At 40.1% G+C, this 23,514-nt stretch overlaps 1 protein-coding gene across 1 annotated transcript; it reads right to left on the bottom strand.

Annotated features, from left to right (window-relative positions):
• Positions 1-21,193, bottom strand: LOC136717620 (retinitis pigmentosa 1-like 1 protein). Its single transcript, XM_066695462.1, has 3 exons — positions 20,545-21,193; positions 9,352-9,529; positions 1-8,546 (listed from the first exon to the last, which is right to left on the bottom strand). Exons 1-3 carry the CDS (start codon positions 21,178-21,180, stop codon positions 1-3), a joined length of 9,360 nt encoding a protein of 3,119 aa, XP_066551559.1. The 5' UTR covers positions 21,181-21,193.
• Between the last annotated feature and the right edge of the window lie 2,321 nt (positions 21,194-23,514).

Genomic DNA, 23,514 nt, shown 5'->3' with positions numbered 1-23,514 from the left:
TTAAAAGTCTAGATCATCTTGGTCAATGTCACTTTCTTTTGGCTTTCCCACCTTGAGGGACTTATTGGGAGATTTCTGTACAGGCTTCTCTTCTTGTTCATTAGCAGAAGCCGTGTCATTTAAGTCTGAATGAACAGACTGTTTATCCTCTTCTTCTGATGAAGTTTCAGGGTACATCTGGTTGCTCTTGACACCTGAACTCTTGGAGCTTCCATTGGGACTGTTCCCATCCTCCACTTTCTTCTCCAGCTCCTTGTCCATGGACCCTTGTAAGGATTCAACAGATGATTTTGTTAGCTGTTTATGTAGGCGTTCATCTGCCTTAATTTCGTCATCTTCATTGTTTTCTACCTCTGCCTCTTCAGGCTCAGCTCCTTCCTCCCCCTCCTCCTCCTCCTCCTCCTCCTCCTCCTCCTCCTCCTCCTCCTCCTCAGGAATACATTGTATGCCACCTTCCTCTTCATTATGTTCTGGATTTTCTTCACCATCCTGGTCTTCCTCCAGTACATTATCTTCCTCTTGCTGCTGGTCACAGTCCTCTGATTGTGAATTGGCCTCTACTGCAGAAGGATTCTCCTCATCTGGAGATGCTTCTACTTTAGTAGCATTCTTCAAAAATGCCTGCATTAGAATTAGTCTCTTAAACAATTGTTTTGTTTTTTGTTTATGTTCCAAAGTGTTTTGTTCAATATTTTCATCCACATTTTCTAACTTCTCTTCATTCTCCAAGTTGTTTTCACTGTGGACTTCAGTCTCATCTGATTCCTCCACATCACCTTCCACACCTTCTTTGTCTTCGTCCTCTACTGCATCTAGTTCATTTCCATTGGCCCCATCTTCTTCTTTGTTTTCTCCTTCTGTATTCATGTCTTCTACCACTGCATTACAATTTTCCTCTTCTGCCAGTGTGTCCTCCTCCTCTTTCTCTTCAGTGACCTCTGCTTCATCTCCTTCTACAGTCAAATCATCTTCCACTTCATCTTGCTCTATCTCTTCTTCTACATCTTTCTCATTTTCTCCCATATCATTTTGCTGTTCTTCAGCCTCACCCTCTACAGTTTCTTGGTTTTCTGCTTCTTCCCCCTCTGCATGAACCTCTGCATTTTCTTCCTCTGTTGTTTGTTCTTCTTCAGCTATGTTCTCTTCTGCATCACTCTCTTTCTTCCCTTCCTCATTTTCTGCATCATTCTCATCTTCTTCCTCTCCTTCCACCACTTCCTCATTGCCTTTTTCATTCTCTTCTTCATTTTCCTCCTCTGCCTCTTCTTCATTCGACTCTTCATTCTCCTCTGCATCGCCCCCTTCCACCTCTTCCTTGGTATCTCCTTCATCCTCCTCTTCATTTCCACCATTCTCCTCCTCTTCATTAGCCTCATCTACCTCTTCTGCCTTGCCCCCTTCTACCTCTTCCTTAGTATCTCCTTCATTCTCCTCTTCATTTCCACCATTCTCATCCTCTTCATTAGCCTCATCTAACTCTTCTACCTTGCCCCCTTCCACCTCTTCCTTGGTATCTCCTTCATTCTTATCTTCTGTACCAACTTCTATCTCTTCCTCATTGTCCGCTGCATTCTCCTCTTCATTTCCCCCATTCTCCTCCTCTTCATTAGCCTTGTCTACCTGTTCTGCATCACCCCCTTCCACTTCTTCCTCATCTTCTGCACCCACTTCCACCCTTCCATCTTCCTCATTGTCTGCTTCATTTCCCTCCTCTATCTCTTCATCATTAGCTTCTATATTCTCTGCTGTCTCACCTTCCTCTACATTTTCAGCAACACTCCCTTCTTGCTCTTCCTCATTGTCTCCTTCATTCTCTTCTTCATTTCCCTCCTCCACCACTTCTTCATTAGGCTCTTCATTCTCTTCTTCTTCCTGCACAGCCACCTCTTCCACATTTCCTCCTTCCACCACTTCTTCATTAGACACTTCATTTTCTTCCTCTTTACCTGCTTCGATCTCTTGTAATTCTTCCACAGAATCAGGGTTTTCTAACTCTGTATCATCCACTTTGTCTTCAACTGTATGTTCAGCCTCATTGTCCTCTTGGTCATCCTCTTCCACAAGCTGCTGGTCTTCTGTGTCTGCAACTGCTTCTCCTTCTCCTTCTTCTTTCTCACCTTCAGCTTCTTCTACCTCTTCAGCTGTGGCCTCCTCTTCTCCTGTAGCATTTGACTCCTCTAGCATTTCCTCATCAGCAATCTCTTTCTTCTCTGCTTCTGCATCTTCAGTTGACTCTACTTCATAGTCCTCCTTTTCCTTTTCTTGCACATCTTTTTGTTCAGGAACTTCCTTCTTTAGTTGAAGGATTTTTCTCAGGTCAAAATCCTTCATAATGGGGGCGTTTGCAACAACAGCAAGCTCCACCTGCACAGGCTTAGGTGCACTTTTCTTTTTCATGCAAGTGTCACATGGACAGTATTCATCTTCACTGCGTTGTTCGCTGAATTCAGTCCCGCTAATAGTGTAGTATTCATCACTTTTTTGAAGGGATCCATTGATGGATTGATTACGCATTACTTTCAGGCGCCGACGGCGTTGTTCTGTTTGCACTGTAGACTCCCTTGTCATGGGGTGCTGAGGAGGGCATGGCAACTTCCCGGCTCTGCTGTGGATTTTCTTCAACTCTCTGTCAATACTTGATTGGATCCTCTTCCGCACTTCATCTCTGAGTTCATTAATCATAACATCAAGTTGTCCGTTATCTTCCAAGTTCCATCTGATCTTAAACTCGGTCATTGCATTTACGTAATGTGTCATGAATTGCTTCTCCAGTTTCTTTAGTAAATTTAACACCCAAACTGGATCAGGGTCTACAGAATTTCTATTTGCTAATGGTGGTCTGCTTTGGCTTGGGGTGGCCTCGTCATCCTTCAAAGCCCCTTCTTCTGGTGTGTCTGTTTCCATTTCCTCTGTTGATTTCAAATGGCTGCCATCATTGTCTGAAGTTTTGGCAGAAGTATTTGTTTCTTCTAAAATGTTGGAGGCAGCTTCAATGATTTCATCATTGTCTGCTTTTTCTTCATTCTCTACATCATGATTTTTCCTCTCATCCTCTTCTTCAGAGCCAATCCCTTCACTTTCATGACTCCACTGAACCCGACTTGCTATATCAGGAGTTGCTGGGTCAGACAATATGGCTGATGTCTTTGCATTTAACTTTGATTTAGGAGTGGAGAGGCCAGAATTCGGCTCATCGTCATTTCCTTCATTTTCTTCCATCAGCCTATGTAATGAGTCATGTCTGGTGTACAAGTGAGTTGGTGTTAGTCTACCTTCCTCATCAATCAGTGTTGATGCAAACTCTGTTTTCTTCTCTGACTGAATGACATCCACTGCGCCAGTAACACTGCTCTTCCCAGAGCCTGCAGAACCACTGCTAACATCGACACCCGAAGAAGACCTGGGGTTGAATTCATCATCTGTCGAGTGATGGTCTTTAAACGTCTTTTTTAACTCTATCTGCTGCCCTTCATCAGCAGCAGCTCCAAGCCAGAGAGACTGCAAGATGCCCATGAGCTCTTTGTATCTTGTGCTTTTGGCTTTTATGTCTCCCGGCTCTGTGTCGATCAGTTGAAGGCTTGCAAGGCAGTCCAGGAGTTCTTTGGCTGAATTGCTGAGTTTTCTCCCATATACCTGTGAGACTTCAGGTAGGCTATTACATCTGTCGAGCTTGGTGCCCTGACTCAAAAGGACTTTCATGACTTGTACTGAAGAGTTACAGTTTTTAAGTAAGGCTTCTTTGTTGGGATCAGATGGAAGAGAACTAGGGATCAAGTGTTCAGCAGCTGCCTGCCCTGCCTCTTCTTGCTCTTCAGTGCAGATTTCAGTGTTGTCTTCCTTGGGGGCATCCTTTACTTCAGATAAGTCTTCTTGATGTTCCTGTTCTTCTGGTTTTTCTTCCTCTGTATGTTCAGGAGCTAATGTCGCTGGCTCTCCTTCTTCCAAGGCTGTCTCTGCAGTTGATGCCACTTGCTGTGGCTGCATTTCCATTTCTTCACAGCTTTCATGAAATTCATCTCCCACCTCATACATAGAAGTGTCTGTGGGTATTTTTCTCAACCATTCATGGACTACCTCTGTTGGTGTAGCATTTGGTAAGCAAGAGGGTACTAGTTCAGATTCATCTGATTCTTCTTTTGTTTGCCGGGAAGCACTGCAGACTTTCCTGTTTCTGCATTTATTTCCTTTATCACTCCTGCTGTCACTGGCATTTCTGCAGCATTCCGTCAATTCAAGTGCACCATTGCATGTTTTATCTGAGAGGCAGGACTTAGATTCTGAGGTAGCTGGTCTTGAATTTACAGCTTTCTCTCTCAAGAGCTCTGCATCTGAAAAAGATTGTGTTGCAACACTGCTCTTTGAGGAACCAACCAGTATGACTGGCCTGATATGTTTATTGGGTTTGCCTTTTGGTGGGCTAGGAGTGTGAAGACTTTGTGAGGAAACAGACATAGGGCCTGACATTTGACTTGATTTATCTTCAACTTCTATACACTTTCCTGAAGCCTTCATACTTGGCCTAGAGGATTTTGACATAACAGACGGAGTTGCTTCACCTCCACTTCTAGGTTCTGATTTGATCTTGCTTCCTTTTACTTGCAAATACGACGATACACTAGAAATGTTACTTTTTGGCCTTCGATCAGCTTCAGTGGCCTTGCGAGTTTTGGATTTTGCAGAAGCCTTGGAACGACTTGAAACACTTGAGACGCCTCTGGAACTAGCTGCTGAAAGCCTCTCACATTCTCCATTTCGGTTTTCACTATTTCTTGAGTGACTTTTGGAACCACTACTTGAGGGTCTTTCATCCTCATCTGGATCTATAGCCACTTCTTCTTTGGCTTCACTGGCAGAACATGGTTCACTGTGAGACAGATCTCCTTCTTGGCTTTCGGATTCTTTCTTTGCAGCTTGTTTCTCACAAGAACTTAAAGAAAAGTTTGAGGCTTTACTAGCTGACCGCTCATCTTCAACAGCAGAGGAAGTTCCCTTTTTCTTGCAAGCTGAGCCACTGGATGACTTAGAAATAGCAGAGGTTGCTCTTTCACTGTAATTTTCTAAGTCATTGCAAGCTTTGCTTTTTTTAGATGCTTTTGTGCTTAAAGACATTGAACTTTCTACCCTTTCTTCAGTGTCTTCTGCAGCATGTTCCATCTCATTTAAAACAGGCATCTCTGAAGCTGATGAGACCGGTGTAGTTGCTCTTTCAGAAGCACTGCCCTTGGTCTTAGCTTTTGAGGATGCTTTGGTACTAACAGACATTGCACTAGCTACTCTTTCATCACTTCCATGTGCTTCGTGGTCAGCCTCAGAAGTCTTACAAAGATTATTCTTTGATTTGTTTGATTTTACTGACGCTTTTGTGCTAACAGACATGGCGCTTTTTGCTCTTTCCTCATTCTCTTCTGCCACTTCTGCTTCTATCCCAACTGGCATCTCAGATGCAGATGACCCTGGTGTGGTTGCTCTGTCAGAAGGGTTGAAATCCATGTTGTTGGACTTTCTGGACTGTCCTGAAGCTTTGGTACTCACAGAGATGGCACTTGCTGCTCTTTCCTCACTCTCATCCTCAGCCTGTTCTACCTCCTGATCAATAGGTGTCTTTGATTCTAGTGAACCTGGTGTAGTGGCTCTTTCAGAAGCACTGCACTTGGCTTTAGATTTTCCTGATGCTTTGGTGCTAACAGACATTGCACTGACTACCCTTTCCTCACTTTCGTCTGCTCCATGGTCCACTTCCTTGCTAACTGCTGCCTCTGACACAGTTGACCCCGGTGTAGTGGCTCTTTCAGAAGCACTGCATTTGGTCTTCTTAGATTTTCCTGATGCCTTGGTGCTAAGAGACATTGCACTGGCTACTCTTTCATCACTTTCATCGGCTTCATTGTCCAACTCTTTACCAACTGCCCTCTCTGACACTGATGAGCCTGGTGTAGTGGCTCTTTCAGAAGCATTGCATTTACATGTATTGTTTTTGGATTTCTCAGAGGCTTTGCTGCTCAGAGACATAGCACTTAATGCTCCATCATCTCTGTCCTCAGCAGCCTGCCCTATCACTTTACTGCCTGTTACCTCTGAAATAGAGGACCCTGGAGTAGTTGCTCTTCCATGTTCTTCTTCTTCTGCTGTTTCCTCTCCATCCGGCCCATTGGGATTCTCTGATGTCACTGATCCTGGAGTAGTTACTCTCTCAGAAGTACTGCATTGACGCTTACTGGACTTTCTGGAAGTTGCAGAAACTTTGGTACTAGTAGACATGGGACGAACTGCTCTTCCATCTTCTTCTTCTGCTGCTTCCTCTCCATCTGGCCCATTGGGATTCTCTGATGTCACTGATCCTGGAGTAGTTGCTCTCTCAGAGGCACTGCAGTGACACTTGCTGGACTGTCTGGATGTTGAAGAGGCTTTTATACTTGCGGACATGGGACTAACTGCTCGTTCATTCTCCTCTTCTGCAGCTTCCTCTGCATCTGGGCCATTGGGATTCTCTGATGTCACTGATCCTGGAGTAGTTGCTCTCTCAGAAGCACTGCAGTGCCGCTTGCTGGACTTTCTGGATGTTGCAGAAACTTTGGTACTAGTAGACATGGGACGAACTGCTCTTCCATCTTCTTCTTCTGCTGCTTCCTCTCCATCTGGCCCATTGGGATTCTCTGATGTCACTGATCCTGGAGTAGTTGCTCTCTCAGAGGCACTGCAGTGACACTTGCTGGACTGTCTGGATGTTGAAGAGGCTTTTATACTTGCGGACATGGGACTAACTGCTCGTTCATTCTCCTCTTCTGCAGCTTCCTCTGCATCTGGGCCATTGGGATTCTCTGATGTCACTGATCCTGGAGTAGTTGCTCTCTCAGAAGCACTGCAGTGCCGCTTGCTGGACTTTCTGGATGTTGCAGAAACTTTGGTACTAGTAGACATGGGACTAACTGTTCTTCCATCTTCTTCTTCTTCTGCTGCTTCCTCTCCATCTGGCCCATTGGGATTCTCTGATGTCACTGAACCTGGTGTACTTGCTCTCTCAGAAACACTGCAGTGACACTTGTTGGATTTCTTAGATTTTCCTGAAGCTCTGGTGCTAGCAGACATGGCACTAGCCCCCCTTACATCGCTCTCTTCAGCAGTTTGATCTTCCTGATGGCCAGCATCTGCCTCAGATACGGATGATCCTGGTGAAGCAGCTCTTTCTGAAGCAATACAATTTGCCTTTTTGGACTTTCCAGATTTTCCTGAAATGTGTGTACTTGTAGACATATGACTTTCAGGCCTTTCATCACTATCTTCTGCAGCTTTAATGGCCTTCATTCTAGATCTACAAGATGCAGAGGAACACCTTGATGATTTACTAACGGGTCTGGGAGATAAATGGTGCATTGATGAAGCTGCACTTTTACAGCTGTAACCAGAGCAATTTGACAATGTGCTCTTGGGCCGTTCTTCCTGTTCAGGTTCATTCCTAGACCTTGTGCTATTACGAGACTGTGACAATGCTTTAGAGGCAGAGCTTCCTGCTCTCTCTTCCTCTTTGTCCTCTTGGTCTTCTTTCAGTGCTTCCAAAACTTTTGAAGAAGAGCTAATTGAAGACTGGGCGCGCTCCTCCTCAGAGACTTCAGTGATTTTCACGCTAACCTGATCTTTTGCTGAGCTCTTGGATGAAGCAGAAGCAGAACGTTCAGGGCTTGTCTCTTCATCATCTGATAAGTGACCTACATCAGTGTTCTCACATTTCTCCTCAGGGTCATTTGCTGGAGTGACCCTGCAATTGGATCTCGCTGCCTTTGAGCAAACCTCACTGTGGCTGCAGCAGCGGCTTATAGTGCAATATTCCACTCTAGTGTCCCCATCAACAGTCTGTTCATAGCAAGTAGATTCTTCTACAACATGCTCGGTATATTCTCCACTAGACATGGTGGCTAAGCTATCCATGGATGCCTTTTTGCGTATAATTCTATGAGATGATGCACTTGAACTGGAAGACCTGATATGCCTGACTGACTCCTTGTCTTCATGTCCACAATGTGCAGCATGTATGGGGTTCTTCCAGATGTCATACTCTTGGCAGTGATTGCAGCAGTTTTGACAATGGGAATCATCCAGTTGTCTTTGGTGGAATTGTGTCATGTAAGAATCCTCTGTATTACAAGGACAGAAGGACTCAATTTCTGAGCAACTTTCTGCATTACCTTGTTGAATGGGGCCCATTTCATTCTCTTTTTCTAAGCAGCATTCACTGTTGGTAGCCACAGACTTTTTAATTTCAGTTGACCACTGAAGCGTCTCATCATTCAACAGGCGGAAGCGGACCTTCATCTCCACAGAAAGGCTGCCATCTTTGTTGACGAGCACTCTCTTCTGTATGTCATCATCCATCGGGGCTTCCTTGGCGTGTGGGCAAGTGCCAGCATAGGAAGGATAGGTGGTGTTCCCTGGAGACATGTTCAGTCCATTGGGAAAAGACTTCTCAGAGGACAAGGAAAATCTCATCGACCTATTGCTGGAATCAGATCTTGGATGGATGATGCTTTTTTTGGTTTCAAGCCCAAAGTTAACTGTTGACAAAACAAATTGAGGAAACAGTCAATTTTATTTATAAAAAAATATACATATACTAGATATTTATATATATACTGTTGTGGGTAGTAACAGAAGACACAGTATTCCAAATACACTAATAAGATGAATACTTTAAGGATTGCTTCTTGATAATTTACAGGAAAGGCAAAGAGTAAGGAGATTGCAAGAATCTGTATAGGTCCACTTGATTAGTATTTGCAACATTGTTGTTATTGATATAAAGTCTAGCCAAAGAGTGCATGTTTCAGAATCATTACATAAGCAGGCATAACTGAAGTCTGACAGAATCACCACTTTCATCACATAGAGGTGCACTTTCATTTTAAAAGATAGGAAACAGGCATGTTATAAACATAACTTTTATTATTATAACTACTAGTAGTAGTAGTATGTAGGAATCGTACTTTCCAAACATGCTCTGCTTCATATCCCGACGGGAGAGTGTCCAGGGGTGTTATTTTATTTAAGAATCAAGAAAGGGGAAAATACACAATTTGCAAGACATGTCTTTCATGGCATAAAAACGTTTTATAGATGCTTATTGCTGTCACACAAGGGGAAAGAAACATACTGACAATCCATAAATAAATATATCCTTGCAACAACAAAGATGAAAATGCTTTGCCCAGGGTTTAACCAATTTCATGAATACTTCAGTCAGTACACTCAAAACAAGTACAAATACTGATGGTGACATCAGCATCAAGCAGTGATGTGAGCGAAGAAAGTTCAGCTTTGGTATTTGTTTAGTATTTCAATAATGTTACAAAAGCAACCAACCATTTTTCTTACTCTCCTGTGTGTCACTGCAGAAACTTGAGCGCGATCTTGCACCCAATCCTGGAAGCTTATCATCTGAGTTTTTCCTTAAGCTCTCCACCAAGAGAGGTCGAAAAGGTTCCCGGCCAACACAGATCAACACGTTGGGACACTGCAAGAGACTCTGGATACTGTCGATCTGAAATAAAGAAAACACCCCTTTTCAACAGCCGAAACTATTTGAATAACTTTGTAATTTGAGGGAACAAGATGAATAAAACTACTGACTTCCTTTCAGTACCACAATTTAACTTTTCTTTGTTTTTTTAAAGAATGGAAAGTGAAATTTGGAAGGGAACCGTATCAATAGGACCTTGCTTTTTTCACAGCATTTCACTCTATATCTCAGTCTAGGGTTGTACCAATAGACAATATTATCGTGTATGGATGATAATCCATTTCATTTGCACTTTGCGTCTCGGGGGTTGGAAACACAGTTCATGGCTCCAGGGGGGAGGAAGGTGATGGAGAGGGAATGTCAATCAAGCCAAAGAACCAGACAGTGGAACTGAGGCAGGCAATCATTTCTCTTCAGAATCTTCTCCTAATGAATAATAAAATGCAAACATATCAAAAAAGACATCAGTGGATAATTTAAACATGTGGTATTACCAAAATATTTGTATTATAACACAAATAACAACCATAAAATCAGCTCGGAGTGAATACAAATACAAATGATTGACATTCCCTGTAACCAATGAAATAACAGTAAAGATGGTTTAGCTATTTGATTGTGTTTTTCTGGGACCTTATTTAATAGCCACTCTGATACCTGACACAAAATATGAGTGACAACCGATATTCAATTCGATTGATGTATGGGAACTGACATAAAATAATCATGATGCTTGATGCCAAATATGAGTGATAACTGACGGCTGAATGATAAACTTATTGAGGGCTCATTGCAAAACTAAGTGATGCGTGACAACTGATAATGAGGAGTGAGGATGTCCTAATATGGATACTGTACTCCATCAAGCAATCATTTACAATTTTCCCATTGCGTTACTTTGCTCATCTCAGAAATTGTGTTACTACAAAATAATGTGTATTTGCACATTGAATAACAGAAGGGCATATGGCTAACATTACTTTAATCCTGATTGTAATAATAATAATAACAACAACATTATAATCAGTATTATTCACACAATATGTAAATGTATTTATTACCAGGAACACATACATAAGAAAAACTATTCTAAAATACACTTAAGCTATACAGCATATGGTTATAATTTAAAGAGGCAATAATAATAATAGAACGTTAAAATTGTAATGGGGAAAATGTACAAACATGTATAAACCACATTTAAAATTACTGTATGTGCTGAAAACTGCTTTTGTAACACCTGTCTGAACCTTTCGTGAATATGTCAATGGCCACAAATACTCATTATAATTTAAGTATTTTTAAAATGAGTTAGCGCTTACTGTGTTCATTTCTTTTTTACTTGCTTAAGTTGAGCTGCAGTGTCTAAAAGACACCTGCGGGATAAAAAATGAACTATGAGGCTACACAACACACAGGGCTCTACATCTAAAATATATTAACCTTATATTACTCATTCAGCTGATACTTTTCTGTGTTTATTTCGACACTATGTGTGTCACATCATGTGCATAGATTATTATCCTTAAAACCTCTTTAGCCATCTCATTTTATCCACAAATCTCAGAAGGCTGGGAGCTGTGGCTGCAATGATACCTATGACAACATATTGATTTGCAAGATGGAAGATGGTTGCTAATGTTACAGTGGCAATTTCAATGAGAGAATATTTCTGTGTAGTAAAGTTTTGAGTTGGATGAAATCAGATTGATTTCAGGAATTATACGTTTGTACAGATCAGACGAACTATAAACTGTATATTCCCAGGGCAACCTTCTCATGATCAAATCAGCACAGAACTGCAAAAGACTAATCTTTCACCATAATGAAGCTGGTGTATCCAGCTCGAAATCAGTTCTGACATTGTATTTGTAACACTTTGCAGCAATTTGGTATGACATAATGCTTTCTTAGAATTCAGTGTAAACAACTACAAATGCATTGTAAATTATTTAATTATAGCTATAAGTATGACATCTGTTCATAAATAAATGGTTATTTGCAATATCACTATAATAATAATAATAATAATAATAATAATAATAATAATAATAATAATAATAATAATAATAATACTTTCATTTATAAATTGTGCACATCCCACCTTCTCCAGGTTATTGCAGAGCAGTAATATGTATGCATTATCATAGAAGCAAATTATGTGACAAATATTTGCTAGAATATCTAGTTCCTTTGGCAGCAGTATTGTTTTCCATGCAATGGTCCCTCTGTCCTGAAATAATTCAAAAATGTTTTTCACTTGCTGTAGCTTGACTAAATAACCTGTGTCAAAAGAAAATAAAAATCATGTAAAGCATCCCTACACAGAAAAAACCTTAGGAATCATTACCACTATTTATATGAAGTGATTATCACTGATATATACACTTAATGTATTTTTTGTTTCTTTAATTTATACTTCTGTTTTAACAGTCCTAAACCTAACATGATTAAACAACTTTTAGAATAATCTCTCTCTATCTCTCTCTCTCTCTCTCTCTCTCTCTCTCTCTCTCTATATATATATATATATATATATATATATATATAAAAACATACACAGATGGGTGACAAGTTAAAGAAAAAAAAAACATAAAGTGTCTCAGTAAGGTGTTGGGCACCACGAGCTGCCAGAACAGCTTCAATGCTCTTGGCACAGATTCTACGAGTCTCTAAACTTTACTGGAGGGATGAACACCATTCTTCCAAAAGATATTCCCTCATTTGGTGTTTTGATGATGGTGGTGGAGAGCGCTGTCTAACACATCAGTCCAAAATCTCCCATAGGTGTTCAACTGAGTTGAGATCTGGTGACTGCGAAGGCCACAGCATATGATTCACATAATTTTCATACTCATCAAACCATTCAGTGAGCCCTCGTGCCCTGTGGATGGGGCATTGTCATCCTGGAAGAGACCACTCCCATCAGGATAGAAATGTGTCACCATAGGATAAAGGTGATCACTCAGAATAACTTTGTAATGATTTGCAGTGATCCTTCCCTCTAAGGGGACAAGTGGACCCAAACCATGCCACGAAAATGCCCCCCACAGCATAACAGAGCCTCCAGACCCCCTCACTGTAGGGGTCAAGCAGTCAGGCCTGTACCGTTCTCTTGGTGTTGCCACACATGCACTCACCCACTTGTCCAGAACACTAGCCAGTTGAGCGTCTGTGTGACTGAAGCTCCTACCATTCGTGCCCCAATAATGACCCCTCTTTCAAAGTCACTTAGATCCTTTCCTCTTGCCATCTTGATCCAAAACTGAGGTCAACTGGACCTGCTCAGCATTTTTATACATTCCACAGAGCATGATAGGATTTCAATTGCTTACTTGCATTTGTTATGTTCCTCCACTCATTTATTCAAGTTCTTCCTTTAATTTGTCATATATATATATAGTTCTAAGACGTTTTCTATTACAGGTGACAATATGGAGGCAGTGAGCTGCCCTGAGGTGTGTACAAACGAAAAGTATTAACCTATCCCAGGAACAAACTAATCTTATGCCAGTGTTGTCAAAGACATGTTCAAAGATAGACATATTTCTTACCCCAGTCTTAATAAAATAATAGGTAAGAAAAGAACAGCAACATGTGCATCACGTTTTGTGTGAAAATTTGTAAAAGTGCAACAGAAATGCTCCAAATGTTAAGAACTGCCTTTGGTGATGATTATTTATGTAAAGCTGTCATTTATCAGTGGATACAATGTTTCTAGGATCATCAAGAATCAGTCAAAGATGACCCATGTTCAGGACTACCGTCGACAGTTTTGGTCAAATGTGAAGATAATGTTCATCATGTTTTTTGATGTTTGAGGTATTGTTCATCAGGAATTTGTACCTAATGGTCAAACTGTCAATAAGAGCTTTTATGAAGAGGTCTTAGTTCAATTGAAGGATAAAGAGTGCAGCGAGCTGTAGGAAAATGGTCATTGGTTTTTACACCATGACAACGCACCTTCTGTTCTGTCTATTCAGGAATTTATGGCAGAAAAAAACATTCCTGTGATACCACACACTCCGTATTCACCCAATCTCGCTCCATGTGATTTTTTTCTGTTCCCAAAAATCAAAATGAAGTAGAAAGGAAAGAGATTTGATGACATTCCAGCCATCCAAAATAACGTGAAGGTGGAACTTAGTCACATAACAGTTGAAGACATCCAGCATTGCTTCCAAAAGTGCCAGAAATGTGGGACAAATGTATTTAATTACTTTCAAGGGGACACCACATAATAATGATATATGTACATCAGTCTTAGAACTTAGAACTTTTTCATCAGATCTCATATATATACAGTATATGACCAATGCTCTCATATTACTGAATTACAAATGGTACATTGAAATTTTGTTCTGTTTGATATTTTATTTTAAAATACCAAAACACAAAATCAATTATTGTCAGGCGACATTGGTTTTATGTTGAGAAATATTTGCAAGAAAAATAAAAAAACTGCAGGTAAAGGAGACCTATTTCTCTCAGGCTTAAAATACAAGCTAAAGATTCACACACACACACATTATTAGATAGAGATAGAGATATATAGAGAGAGATTCCCCTTCTCTCACTTAGGTGCCTCCAGCTGAGTGTGCAGTTTCCTCTGCCAGCTGACTGATCCAACCTGTCCTAAAACATCTGCTTTTTTCAGGGCAAGCCACTCAATCCAAAATGTTGTCTTCCACTGTTTCAGAGTTAAACTGGGGCTTGAGACCTTATTACAAAGGTGTTTTATTTATTATTGTGTTAAGCTATTCATTATTTAGCTGAGCAATGCTGCTGATTTGATCAGAAGAGAATCTTTGCCTTTATTTATTTATTTATTTATTTATTTGTTTGTTTATTTAGCAGATGCCTTGATCCAGAGTGGCTAAATTAAACAGATTGACATATTCTACTGATAAATTAAGGTTACATCTTGTCATACAACTCATATGACAACTCATATGACAATTATTCTTCATTTCTTGGAACCAGATTAATCACAACCCCATATCTTTTGTTACTGTCTTCGTTCCACTAGTTTCAACCCATTGCTTCATATAACAGGAAAGAAGTTCTTATTTCTATCTAGGCCGACCTGTTTCTATGGTTTGAAAATAGCTCTGGCTTGCTCAAGATGAATAGACAGGACTGTGCACGGTGGCTGATCTTACTTGTTCTAAAAATAGAGATGGATAATGCTGTAGTATCCTGAACTTTTGTTCCAAACTACTGTATATTAAGCATGAATATAATGAGCAGATAGTCTTCATGAGAGAGAATACCAAGGACATCACCTACAACCATGTCATGATGATATCTGCAGTTAAGCTATTGAAAAAATAGTTCAATTAAGTCCAAGATAAATAAATGGTAAAAAGGAAAGATTAAATATGAATGCACCAGGCACTGTGAATTGAGGTTGTGTGAATGGCAACATTGCATGTCTTTCCTTAATGAAGACATTTGACTTATTAACCTATTTTCTTGAGGAAAATAAATAGCAAAGATCAAACTTGTGTCAGTGTGTGCAGTAGAAACTGTACACAGTATTCCAGATGAGGTCTAACTAGTGCATTGTACAGTCTTAACATTACTGCCCTTGTTTTAAATTCTACACTTTTTACAATATACCCTAACAGTCTGTTTGCCTTTTTTATTGCTTCCCCACATTGTTTGGATGGAGAAAGTGAGGTTGTTTAATGCTTTCTAATATTTTAAAATAATCTTTAAATGCTATGATTTCTGCCTAAAGTTATAAAATAAAAGTAAGTACTTCATTGACAGTTTATAATGATATATATTTTCAGGAACACATGGGCAAACAACTTCTGTTTGATCCCAATTCTACACAAACAAATATCAGAAGAAAACTCAACATTCATAATTTGTTAAATAACTGATGCTCAGATTTTGTCTGATTACTGCAAACCTTCATGAATATTTTTCTTGGTATAATTGAGCAAACTGTCTTTTCGTTGACTGAAAAAGTTTTTTGATAAAGACAGTTCAAACTTCAGCTCTCCTCCTGTGGATCCAGAATATTGCACTTCCACCCCGTTTTCAGTGAGACCAGTTTATTTCTCCACTAAGGAGCCCCAGTGGAGATGTTTGGATTGAGCTGAACCATGTTTTCTTTGCGATGGACCAGTGGGGCTGGGCTAATGGGATAAGCCTTCTTCCAGAGAAGAAGTATTTGTTGTGAACTGAAAACAGGCCCAGGGGACACCAGTTCATATAAACAGGAAGTCCTGGAGTTGTTCCAGAAGTGCAAACACTTTGTCAAGACGTCACATCTTAAAGTAATAGGATTTGCCACAGACCCTCAGAAAAGAAATGCTACTGCATCCCAAAGCATTTAAAGTATATATGAGGCATTTGTCTCTAATGGGAGGGTCCTTTACACTCGTGGTTGCAGCCAAATGGAGGCCTTGGGAATTACTGTCCCTCTTACTGGAGGCATCTACAAATCTGTAGGCCAGAGAGTGTATATACCGATACCATATTGAGTCCTATGTTTGAATGTAACAGCTATTAAAGTTAAATAAAATACCTTACAGTCCTTACAGTTGGTTAAGCATAAACTCAACTATTAAAAACAAATGCACATCCTGTGAAACTTGCACCACTTGCATGAAGGTGTCCTGAAACAGATTTGTGTGCAATTGTGCGCAGCACTGAACAAATCCTTTTAAATGGGTTGGGGGCATTAATGCACTGTCAGATCATTCTCTTTTGTACATTCTTCTCTTCCTAAATTATGCTGAAAAAATGAGCATTTAGATGGATTGCGTGTGTAAGGGCAGGGTTTCCCAAACTTGGGGAATCAAAACTTTCATCATAGCGGTTACATTTATGTTTAGAAGAAAGTAGCATCTCACTAAAAATGCAGCCGCAACTGAGTACAATTCTGTAGTTTTCTATTAGCGGATGGGTCTGGCCCTTGGTTTTGGAGTCCCATGTGTCTTCCTGTTTTTGTTCCAACAGGAGTTATTAGATGCTCAATTTAATCATTTTTCTCTGTTTGGCTTATGTCACATTTTCATGTTTTACTTTTAGGTTTGATAACTTAAAATGTGTTGATTTCTCAAGTTACTGTACCCTCAAAACATTCTGAGCCTGGAGTGAAGAATTTAATTCATCCAGTTAATCATTTTATTACACTAATTAGGAAAAACTTAGGAGACACTATAGCCCAATCACACCTGACACCAAATGCTAGATTTCAGAAATCTTCCAATCTGAGGGAGCTGTTTCAATGACCAGGAATCTGGAATATAACCATTTGAGCTGATACAAAAATATCAGTGCTTGTACTAAAGTTTAGTTTTTTTCTACAACCTATATATGTGTATCATATAATCTATTAAAGGACAGTTGATTACATTATGAATAGAATGTGGTTTTATTCATGTCTTGGCATCCACATATGTAAAGAGTATTTCTGTAACCAAAGACTGAGAGCAGAAACACATTGACTTTCAACCGCTGGCAAAACGCCAATTACAAAGTTGTACCCTATCATGTTTTAATTAATCAAAATTCACAGTTTTGATGTGGTCTAGGCCTAATGAAGAGTTTGGTCAAATAAAAAATGAGGATACAAAGGCATCCCCCAGGGGCAGGAGTATGACAACCGCATCCATGGTTGGCAGCACTCATAAAAACAGATCTGTGAATATTATTAGTTACCTGGACATGTGCACTCAAAGCTTTCCTTAAGCTTTCCCTTTTTTAGCAGTGATCTTGTTTCTTGACACAGATTTAGTTCTGAGAAGAAGATATTCACCTCTGCTTACCCTGGCCATGTGAAGCATCTTGGCTCCTCACACCACACCTGAGTGACTGACATGGGTTATGCTGTTCAGCTACAGCAGCTTGGGCATCAGTTCTTAGACCTAACAAATCCATGGCAACATATTTTACTTAAAGTGATACTTCAGTATTTTGGCATTTTAGCCAGATGTCTTACTTACCCAGAGTCATACAAATCTATGTAAACCTTTTTTAATTTTGTGTGTCCAGTTTGAAGAAATTTGAGTGCTGGAAGTCAATGGTCGCAAAATGCTGACTCTCAAAAGTCGGTTAATAGATCTTTTAAAGACTTTAAAGCTGGGTGGAAAGCGCATCCATCCATTTTTGAAACCGCTTATCCTGGTGAGGGTCATGGGGAAGCCAGAGCCAATCCTGGCAGGCACAGGGCACAAGGCAGGAATACACCCAGGACGGAATCTAAAAAATCTAAAGTATTTTGATGAATATGTTTAAACATATTTTTCTTTTGGAACTATCTCACCGAACTACGCATTTCATCAGCTGTGATGAGGTCGGCACAAGGATATGCTCGCTGTGAACGAATTAGAGTGCAGGCAGAACCGAAAGTAGTCTGCGTAAATAATGAAGTATGTGGACACTCATTTCTTACCATTACCAGTAAATTAATGAATTGATTTAACCATTAATATTTACTATTTATAGTATTGTAAGACTACAAATGGACAAGCTTTTGAGTATTTAAAATATCTATTAGCCGTCTTTTGAGAGTCATAGTCTTGCGACCATCTGCTTCCATCAGTTGTGCTGAGCTAACAAAATGATAAATTCAAATTTCTTCAAACTGGACACAAAGAATTAAAAAGGTTTGACTCACTATTCATAAACTACAATGTAATGCCTTGTTAAATTAAATATAAGATGGTAGAAAAATGTGACGTGATGTATGTAATTTTTGATTTACAAATATCAACAACAACAACAACTCAACAACAACAACTCTATTCACAGGGCTGCATCTCTACTTACATAGCTAACCTGAGGAACCTCTCTTTAATTAAGTCTATATATTTCTATATAATAAAGCCAAACCCACGTGCTGAATATGGTAGCACTGGTAGCTTCTATCATAGGTCACAGTATACCAGAATCAGGGTTCAACAAACTCTGAAAAAATATAACTGATAAATAACTATACTGCAATTCATAATATTAATCAAACTATACAAATTACTGCAAAAAAAATTAAGAGTAATAAAGAGTGTAAATACTTTCAGTACAAATATAACATGTTGTACTCCAGGATCAATTGTTTCATTTCAAGGTGATAAAATATTTTCCCAAATATTCCTAAATAACAACATTCACATACTTAATTCAAATGTACAAGCTACTTCTTAGCACTGTACTGAACTGCTACAGAAGGTATGTTTAATATATTAAAGTTCATTTGAGGTGCTTTTAGCAACAGTATGTTTTTATATACTTATATACAATAATTTGCATTGCATTCATTAAATAGTCCTAATCTGATGCTGCAGAGTTACCTAACATCAGCTCTGCAGAACACATATGGTATTTTATAAAAATGAATTATTTCAGATTAATTAAACTGCGGCTTAAAAGTGTTTGCTGCTTATATTTCCTTTGATACTGGCTGGTATAACTGGTTGTGTTATGTAATTAATCAGGCCAAGTTCTACAGTTCTGCATTGCTTGCTTTGTTTCTTCTACAAGGAGAAAATGTGGTCAGAAATGCTGCTCCAAACCATAAAAAACTGTTTAGAAGGTGCTTTTATGCAATCCCCACTTTTGTAATATGCCCTTGGGAAACAAAGGTAGTTTAAGCTAGGCTCACACTACATGAAGTTTAGCCCGAATTTAGCCCGATTTGGCTGTTCCAACAAATCAGCATTGATCGTGATGACAAGTATTCCCACTACAAATGATCATGTAGTGTGAGTGGGTCCTTGATGGCATCCAAACTTTAGCTCGGCAGGGCCACTACAACAATGTCAAACGTTTAATATTTATGAATAGAATCGGCACGGGTCGTGTAGGGTGAGATGATCAGTGATACTTTCTGAGAATTTAGATTGGCAGCAGCCAAAGGGAGTTGAGCTGATTGAAGAAGATAAACACAAATCAGGAAGAATAAACCTGACAGGAGTATTTGGTTAGGAGTAGTTGTTTTGGGGCAGGTTATCTACAAATACTCAAATATAGAGAAAAATATATTTTTAAATAAATGACCCAGGTCTGCGCAAAATATCGATACCTACAATGCGATGATCATACTGTGGGATGGATATAGCCTGTGACATGCCTCTCACAGCAGAGTATAGTCCTTTACCCACATTCTTTTCACTCTGCTTTTTGCGTTTGTCCACACAGACAAGCTCATTAGTGTCCAGGTCCATATTTGTTACCTTTTTCCCTGGGGGATCACGCATGTTTCTGCAGAGATCTCCACGACAAAGGATTTCAGATCAGTCGGTAAGCATGTGACCCCCTGTCCTTAAATGATTGTGCAGTGTGCACTCCTTCACGATACAAAAGACATTAATTCCGAGAAAGTAGGTCATTAAGTCTGAGCTGCCCACCGTTATCAATATCGGTTTAGATTTTTACATTTGTGTAGTGTGAGCCTATCTTTAGACAGAGTGATGGCTTGCTGGGTGAGCTGGGAATCAGATTTCCCAGCACTCCATGGGGCTGCCTTTATGTTGGTAAAGGATTCTAAAGGACTGGGTATGAAAGATACTAGAAAGTAGATTCATAAGGATTTTACTAATTACTAATTTCATTGGATTCCAGGTCAGATGAAGTTGGTGATATAAAGGAATATCCCACGTATGTAGGAATTGGAAACTGAGACCCAACAGGAGAAATTAGGATTATTATTATTATCTATGTGTAATCATCAATATTCATACTGTACTGACTAACATTAAGTATGCACAACTTTCATTTGTACAGCACACCAGCAAGAGTCTGTCAGATCTGAGCAAGTGCTAATCACAGTGAAGAAAAGCAATACCCAGTGAAGCAACAGATAAGTGCCACATAACACGATGATTGGATTACGCAGGATGAATTAGTTGCCCTCATTTACTCCCAGCATGCTGATTTATCAATACAAACCAGTTTCAGATGTTCTGAAAAGCATTAGACCATCTCAGTAAGCGCTGCTCTTTAACCCTCCCAGAAAACACACCAAAAAACGTCAACCAATCATTTTGCGCAGCACAATGAAAAGAAAAGGCTGGGCTTACCTTGCGTCCATCCAGCGTGTAGAGCTTCCGGATGGTGCACTGCATGAGCTCCGAGATCTCCTCCATGAAGGTCTTGAGGTTGCGGGCGGTCCTCCGGCTCAGAATGATGGACCTCCTAACCGCAGGGTCGTTGTTCTTCACCAGCACGATCCTCTTGGGATGCCGGTTGTAGTGTTGGCCAGTCTGGCCCCCAGGTTGCTCCTCTGGGCGGGACGGGCGTCTGCGGGTGTTGTGTGGGTGACTGCTGTGCCACAGGGCTGGCTTTCTCCCAGCAGCCTCCATGTTGATGGGTTTAACCTGGCGGCGGTCGGAGCACAGGTAGCAGCCCCCGTCCTCCAGCTGTTCCAGTTGGCTGATGCAGTGGGTGCCCCGGGGGGTCGTGATGGTACGCACCCCGAAAGGCAGAGGTACCTTCTGCGAGAGATCATCCAAGAGGGCATCGAAGCACTTGAAGCTGCGCTTGTGGATGGCCATCCTGACGCCACCGAACTGGGCGTCCCCGCTCTTGAAGAAGGTGATTTTCTTAGCTGGGGTGGATGCGGTCACATTGGTGGAGGTGCGGTTAACCGGTGGCAGAGTCTGATCATCATTAAATGTGGCAGTGGGGTCTGGAAAGCCAATTGAAGCTCTCTGCATTCTGCCCACTCACTCCACACTGTAAAAGAAAACAAAGGTACATGTTTTATCTCATGCATGCCATCGGGTTTGTGAAAATTAAAAGGTGTGGTTTTAGGACTGAACTTATATTCTATTTCAGTCCTGTTTGTTGAAAGATTTTGTATTTTTTATGAGCAATACATTCCTGTAAGAAGATTGACCATGCTAAAATGAGTCATGATTCTACACAGCAATGTCATTAGGCCTGGGTGTGCGGAGCTAAAACCCCAAATGTTTTATGAATTTTTTACAAAAATAATAATAATAAACAAATTGCCCCGGATCTATTCATCTGTCATTCTGATCATGCATTAAAGCCCTCGAAAATAATATGATATCGTTGATCAAAAACGCAAGTATGTTTTGGGTCCTCTGTGTGTCATTCAAGCAGCAGATCTACTTCACATTACTTGGCACCACGCATTTTGTGAGAGCCGAGAGAGCGAGAGAGAGCGTACCGGTTACAGGGCTTGTCATTGTTGGCATCTGGTGGAAGCTAATTCACTAAGGCAAGACTTGAGTTGAAGGGCGGCTATGGATATAAGAAGCTTTTTCAAAAAGAAAAAGGATCATGAAGGCAAGGAGGCGCAGGCGAGGCTAGAGGAGGTGGAGGACGAGAATGAGTTATCTCCTGTAACTGTAGCAGCAGAGTCAGGATGTGAGAGTGCCACTGCCTCATCTAACGTTACAAGCTCAGGTTGGTGAAGAAGAGTGCTCTTTAGCTAGCTAGCTAGCCTAGCTCAGTGATTCTCAAACGTTTTTGGCACAAGGCAAGCCATTTATAAAAACAAGTATTTCAAAGGCACATCTGGCCAGCTCCCAAGGCACACCAGTGTGTGATGGCACACAGTTTGAGAACCACTGGTCTAGCAAGCCTGCACTCACTGTGATACTGTGGAACATGGGCTAAGCATAGAAAGAAAGTGGGATGACCTTACTTTGCCTGTAGAATCCAATTGATAAGTCTTCAAGCCATAATTTGTTTCCCTTGAAGCATAAGTATAACTCATATGCATCTCTGCAACTGATTTGGCGATTGAAACACTCATTTTGTTTATTTTGAGTTCATGTTGTGAAAGCCAGCCTACGCACCTGACTGGAACCTTTTGGTAGAGCACAATATCTCACATCTTATATTCATTTTATTCTAGTAGGTTTTGGGTCCTCTCAAAACGGAGGCACTGCTCCAAGGTTGCTTGCTGCTAGAAAACTTGCCCAGTCTGTTTACCTCTGTACTGCCGGCGGTAGTGAGACTGCCTATGCCAGCTAACAACCTTGAATGCGGCGAGGTAGCCAGCTAGCTAGCCAATTTGTTTCTAAGCATCAAGATGAAACCAGCAAAGAGACATAAGGTAGACATTGGGGCATTTTTTCCAAACAATGTGAGTGCTTATAGCTAAGCTAGATATTTATGATTTAATAAAAATATTCCAAGAACAATATCAGAAGTACAGCTAAAGAGTCTGATTGACTGTCTGATTGACAATGTATAAGTCAGTTACTGCTGGCTGGAGATTTTTTTCAGATCAGTTTTTCTTTCTTTTTTCATTCAAAATCTTAGTTATATTTTTAATTAATACTCATTAAAAAGTGCACCAGATTAATACATTTAGCTGTTCAAAATCTTTTTTTTTTCTTACAGGGGAGAATGCACCCAGACCCTACTTTGGGTTTGGACTCTGGGATAAGCCCCAAATGTATTGTAATCCTAGCAACACCTCTGATTCTACAAGAGGGTTAAACTGGTGCATTCTGATCTATCACTTTTCATGGGGGGAGATAAAATAAGAAGTATTCTGAAGCATACATTACATATCTAAACGTATTGTGCAGAAAAAAAAACATTGTAGTCTTCTTGTGTCTTTAACTCAAAAACTACATTCATAAAACAGTTTTATAGATTTTGTTTGTTAGACGTACCTAACACTCACAGAACAGGTAAGTAGACCCACAATCTGAATCTGTATATATGAATATTATTTTTTCAAAACAATAACATTTTTGATCTCAAAATAAGATAAAACCTTCTTGTTTGCACAAACACGTACCAAAAAAAAAAAAAAAAACTTATGAGGCTCTCCTAAGATAGTATATTTTGTAGAATATGCTGCCCCTATAATTTCATGTGGAAGACTTTTGGAAGGCAGAATACGGCATGATTTATATATTGTGTTGTTTACTTGTTAAAGTAAATTGTCACCGTCCAGGACTGCAGTTTTTTAGCAGCCTTCCTCTGGGGTAGTTTATAGGGTAATCTGTTAAAAAGCAGTCCTCTAAGGATTTCCTTAAACATTTTTAATTAAATGATTTCAA

The sequence above is a fragment of the Amia ocellicauda genome, chromosome 1 (genome assembly GCF_036373705.1).
Source record: "Amia ocellicauda isolate fAmiCal2 chromosome 1, fAmiCal2.hap1, whole genome shotgun sequence".
Taxonomy (NCBI): Eukaryota; Metazoa; Chordata; class Actinopteri; order Amiiformes; family Amiidae; genus Amia; species Amia ocellicauda.
The sequence above is the reverse complement of the archived record's forward strand: the minus strand, read 5'-3'. Positions and strand labels throughout refer to the sequence as shown.

What these genes read in the sequence shown, in the direction of transcription:
- LOC136717620 (XM_066695462.1), bottom strand. Translation starts at nt 21,180, where the DNA reads ATGCAGAGAGCTTCAATTGGCTTTCCAGACCCCACTGCCACATTTAAT. An exon ending in ACACGCTGGATGGACGCAAG is followed by an intron (nt 9,530 to 20,544) that starts GTAAGCCCAGCC and finishes TCTTTATTTCAG; the next exon opens with ATCGACAGTATCCAGAGTCT. An exon ending in ACAGGAGAGTAAGAAAAATG is followed by an intron (nt 8,547 to 9,351) that starts GTTGGTTGCTTT and finishes TTTTGTCAACAG; the next exon opens with TTAACTTTGGGCTTGAAACC.